Genomic DNA, 5,896 nt, shown 5'->3' on the forward strand with positions numbered 1-5,896 from the left:
AAATTCACACTAAATGAAGGAATCATCAGTATATATTGTGTAGTATTAACCTTTATATCTGATGAGCTTGATTGTGTGTTGTTCATGATTGTTTGGGTAAAAGAAAGGACAGATTTGTACTTAGAAAATTATACAGAGGAACAAATTCTTGTAATAAGAATATACTATACAAACTTAAAGACTGAAAACGTTTGTTGTTTATAACTGGAAAAAGAAGTGAATGAATGTTTAGGGTTGTTGTGGCCTGATTGGTAACGTCTCTGCCTGGTGTTTGCCAGTCGGGGGTTCGAGTCCCGCTCAGTCTCGTTAGTGCTATTAGTGTCTGCAACCTTACCATCCTTGTGAGCTAAGGTTGGGGGGTTTGGGGGAGCCTATAGGTCTATCTGTTGAGTCATCAGCAGCCATTTGCCTGGCCCTCCCTGGTCCTAGCTTGGGTGGAGAGGGGGTTTGGGCGCTGATCATATAAATTATGGTCAGTCTCTAGGGCATTGTCCTACTTGCTAGGGCAATGTCACTGTCCCTTGCCTTTGCCATTCATGAGCGACCTTTAAACCTTTAAAAGCTAAATTGGCAAATCAGTGTCACCTGCCTATATCTTTACTGCTTTGTATGGACACTAGGTCACAGTGAAGAGGCAACTCTCTACTCTCTTACTATAAAGTATTTTAGACTGACTTGTTCTCAAACAATACCACTGTGTTAAAGATTGAGTATATCAATTGCTAGGGCAATTGGACAAACAACGATGGTCTTAGGGAGAGAAAAAACAAATACTTTGCAGGGTCCTCAATAAAATATGATAATTCAAAAACCTGTCTGAATAACAAATATAAATACAGAAGGATGGCTTGAAAACAAAACATTCCACCATAATGAACTATGTATATCAACCAACTGCTGACTGTTGGCAATAAAAATTAAATTTAACCAGGTATTAGGGCTTCAAATGGAGAATGAGATTGTACAAAATTTGTCACTACTAGGGCAACTGCTCTGCACATGGAAAAGCTTTAGTGTGTGTGTATGTGTGTATGTGTGTGTATATATATATATATATATATATATATATATATATATATATATATATATATATATATATATATATACTGTGTATATATATATATATATATATATATATATATATATATATATATATATATATATATATATATATATATATATATACTGTATATATATATATATATATATATATATATATATATATATATATATATATATATATATATATATATACTGTATATATATATATATATATATTATATATACTGTATATATATTATATATTCATATATATATATATATATATTATATATATATATATATATATATATATATATATATATATATATATATATATATATATATATATATATATATATATACACACACACAATTATTGTTCTCCCAGTAAATTATATATTTTCTATATTTTTTTTTTTGCAAATAAGACCCTCCCCATACTATATATACCGCTAACAACAGCCACTCTGACAAAATAACTCACAATATGCAATAAATTATTGGATTACCTACGAGATAAAGATCATTATCATACAAGAGAGAGAAACCATTATATGCTTCTGCTATAAACTTGCAAACACTTGAAAGATCCATCCTAGCTGTACATAGTTACAAATCCATATGACTTCTATCCAATATATACATGAGCTGTGCATGTATAACTCTTATTATAGTAACTACATTTAATAAAAAGACTTATATATAATTTACTCTAACATTATATATACATAAAATCAACAGAAGACTCTTGGATATTGCTAAACATTTGGTCACTTGATAACTTTCTTATGAACAACAAAATTCATTGTATACTAACTATGCCCATCCAAGGTTTTGCCATTTCTTAGATGTTACATGGCCAACAAATAACTTGCCTGTGATATGTTTCACTTTTACACATGCAAAAACATTCTAGTAAATTAAAAAATAATAAGTTAATTGGAAAAATAGTCAGAAAACAACCAATTTCTGACATTTGAGTACAATTTGTTTACTATTACTGTACAATAATGTAAGGCTTAAAACCTTTGCACATGGAATACAGTTTACCAATTTAGAAACTTTGTGCTTAAGGACAAACTTTAAAGTTCAAGTTCTTCTCTAATTACCTCAATTTTCTCTTACTAAACAAAACCAAAACACATACTTAAAATTCTCAGCACCAATGAAAATGAATGTATAAAAACATGAATAATGGCCTATTGGAATCTTAGTTGAATTGCATAATTTTTCATTACCAATAAATCTATCTTCAAATAATGATGACTTCCTTAAATATTTAATGGTGCAATATATCATCTTGAAGTACTATATAGTAGAATTTGTCTGAAGAAAAAATTCTGACACTTGTCAATTTTTCTGTAAACAGTACTGTTTTAAAGACATTATTCTATTCTTCATGATCAAATTTATTGCACAAACTATCTTGACATAACTGTTAGCCCTTTTTTCATGAAACCCTATCTTCAGTTTAACCATAGCACACTATCTCAATTTTACACATAAAACTTTAAAGTAGGTAAATAACCTCCACAAAATCATCTTATTAAATTTAGGAATTTAGGATTAGCATCTACATGCATGATTCTCGACATTAATGTCCTCTTTTAGGATGTCTAAAAATATCTTAAGCCTTACAAGTAGATAAGTACCTAAAAATCTAACAAAAGCACATCTAAAGACATGTTAACTGATTCTGCTCCTAAATCAATAAATTAGATAAAATATTTTGAGGGCAATAGAAAAATAGTCGGAGCTCCCAATTTGATGTATAGAAAGAAAAAGAAAGCCTGCACTAAATAAATATTCCTGCACTTTGCAGTTACACAAACTGAGAGGAAAAAGCATCATAGCCTTGCGGTGTAGAAATATGAGATGCATTGTTAATGCTTACTTGGGTTGCAGTGTTTGACATTACCACTAGTGAATTTGGACCCTCTCGGCCACTACTTCTATTCCCAAGGGCATTTTCACTCTTTGAACTCTTGACTCCTGATGGCATTTCTACTCCTGCTGCAGTTGAATTCTGGTCAGTACTTACACCTGCCACATTAGTAGTATCTGTAATAACTGATGGTATATCTTCACCTGAAGTTGGCACTTGGTATGTAACATATGTCCAACTATGGGATGGCGCTCCCAATACAGTGCTGCTTGCTACATTTACACAAGTTCCTGGAAGTACCGGACTCTGCAAAATATCTCCAGAGACAATCTGACCTGGAACAAGCTGACCAGGAACAACCCCCACTGGGTAAAATGTTCCCATAGTAGTTGTGGTTGAAATGGGTGCCTGACTTGTGTAAGTGACATCATGACATATAGGCAAGCTTCCTGAGTAGCCAGAAACTGAAGCAGTTGATTCCATGAGTTGAGAACTAACCTCATTTGGCCTAGCTACAGTTTCTTCATACTTTTCATTATCCAGATCTGATGCAAAATCTATCTTACTCCCCTGAGTGTACATGTACTGATTTACAGTTTCTTCAGGTAAGCCAAGGGATGCTGCTAAGCTGTTGGCCACAGTTGACAATGCCTCTGCCTCTGAAGATGACTGACTATTACTTATACTTGTCAATGTTTCACATACATGTTCTACCATCAGTCCTCCTCCTCCACTGACACCTTCAGGTGCTACTACTTCTGTTTTCTTGGGATTGTTGGCTGACTTGGTCAGTGATTGAGCTTTGTTTTCATTGGCCGAATTAGAAGCTGTTTGAGCAGCTATATGTGCTGCTCTGTGGTTAGATTTGCAATGAGCCTTCAGGTTGTAAGATCGTGCAAAAGTTTGAGGGCAATAAGGACATTTGTGACTAACACTTGGCTTGCTCTGACACAGTTTTGTTTGCATATGACCTTGAAGTGCACCAAATGAACGGAATGCAACTCCACAAACTGAACAAGTATAATTATCAGCATTTGCATGCTGTGAACGATGCTTTAACAGGGAAGCATCATTCATTGCTACATGATCACAAAGATCACACTTGGGAAAAGTCACATTTCTGGGTAGCTTATTATGCTCTATGTACTGATGATAAGCCAATTCTAATTTTCTGCCAGGTCGGTAGCCACATATACTACAAAGCCTTGACTCTCTTTTACTGTGAACTTCTTTCATATGTTGCTGATAGCTGCAATAATCTGCAAACTCCAAAGGCTCATTCAAAAAACAAGTGTAACAGGCATATGGAACATTTTCTATACCAGCTAGAATTGAACTGCTTTTGTCCTTGTGCTCAGATGTTACATGTTTTTTAAATGCAAAGTACGAAGAAAATGTAGCCTCTTCACATTCAGGGCAATTAAATTTCTCAGTAGTCCGTATAGCACGAGATGATGAATTCACTTCTACCTTACTTCCATTGACAGAACTCTTGTCTTGTTTTGTACCTGATTTATTTTTATGTTCATTTTCACTCAAAACAAGGTACTGAACTTTTGATTTCACAAGCTTTCCACCATTACCTTTGTCACTGCCCTTCTTGAGGATCTTCAGTCGGATATTCTTTCGATCTTTGACAAGGTGAGGGTACTTTTTCAACACTTCTGAGATAATTTTGGCATGATTGGACATGTCTCCTTGGCTGATCCCTTGACTAGTAGACTCACCGGAGGAAACTCCGGTCTTTTTACCCTTACCTTTTTCGCTTCCATGACTAGAAGATTCGCAAATATCACCATCATCTAAAGCTAAATTCATCAGGACTTTTTTCTTCAGTGACAAGGTTAATTTTACAGGTGAAGGGGAATCTTCACTTGATCTGAAACTCCCAACAGTCTTTTGAACATCAATGAGGGACTGTGATGGTTCTTTTGAATTAGAATAAGTAGCCACCTCATTTATCAACTCATTATTTTCATCTAAAGGAAATGATACCCTTTTCTTTGCTCTAACAGAGTTACTTTTCTCCTTTTTCTTTTTAAGTATGGATTTTTTAGGAGGGCTAGAACTATCCAATATAATACAGTCATTACTTTCAGAAGTATCCTCTTCGCTGCTTCCCTGACACAACTTGGGTTCCTCTTTTAATAAGTCTTTACTGCTTTGTGTATCACAAGGACTGTCAATGCTTGACTCCATTTCATCAGAATCTCCATCTTCCAGCTGTTTACAAATATTTGAGATCTTTTCCATCAACTCTTTACTTTCCTTCCCTGTATCTTCTTCTTCCATACATTCTTCATCCAAATCAGGTGAATCCTGATAATCAGAGGTAGAAGAATTTGTTGAACTCTTTTCCAATACATTTGGAGAAAAGACTGGAAAAGGTTCTTGAGGCTGTGGAACAGGCTGCACACTCACGTCACCACTAGAAGATGCATCTGACGTATGGTTTGCAGGTGCTGTACAGCTAGACCATGTAACCTTTATACTCTTAGCAGCATTGGTGGGAGAAGTCACACTCACAGTAGAATTTGAAACTGGTGTACTTACAGAAATACTGCTATCATTATTTTCATTAGAACCTGATGTATAATATGGTGGCAAAGGGGATTTAGATGACCATGTGGCAATTTTCACAGAACTGTTTTCAGATTCTTCTTCTAGTTCAAATCTTGTAGGCCTTGCTGTTTCTGCAGGCCTTTTGCGTCTGTAAGAATAAATCTTGCATTAAATATTAGAAAAATAAAAAGCTGGAATGGATCAAACAAACAATTTTTAATTCAAGATTTATAATGTCACATTTGTAAAATATAGACAGAAATCAAAACAGACCCAAAATGTTTTGGAGCAAGTAAAACTTTAATCTTTCAGAGAGAACATCATCTTTTCTGTTTTGGGAATAGCAAAAGGTTCTAAATTTGAAGATATAGTATAAATGCTTTCAATGTCAGTCAAACCAAAGAGCAA

At 34.2% G+C, this 5,896-nt stretch overlaps 1 protein-coding gene across 1 annotated transcript in view; it reads right to left on the reverse strand.

Moving 5' to 3' along the window:
* Positions 1–1,418: 1,418 nt before the first annotated feature.
* The window catches only part of LOC137631223 (uro-adherence factor A-like), an 84,514-nt gene continuing 80,036 nt past the window's right edge, over positions 1,419–5,896 (reverse strand). The window contains exon 7 of the mRNA XM_068362988.1: positions 1,419–5,636. Coding sequence (XP_068219089.1) covers positions 2,864–5,636 — 2,773 coding nt within the window. The 3' untranslated portion in view covers positions 1,419–2,863. The remainder of the gene's footprint in view (positions 5,637–5,896) is intronic.

This window comes from Palaemon carinicauda, chromosome 39 (genome assembly GCF_036898095.1).
Source record: "Palaemon carinicauda isolate YSFRI2023 chromosome 39, ASM3689809v2, whole genome shotgun sequence".
Taxonomy (NCBI): Eukaryota; Metazoa; Arthropoda; class Malacostraca; order Decapoda; family Palaemonidae; genus Palaemon; species Palaemon carinicauda.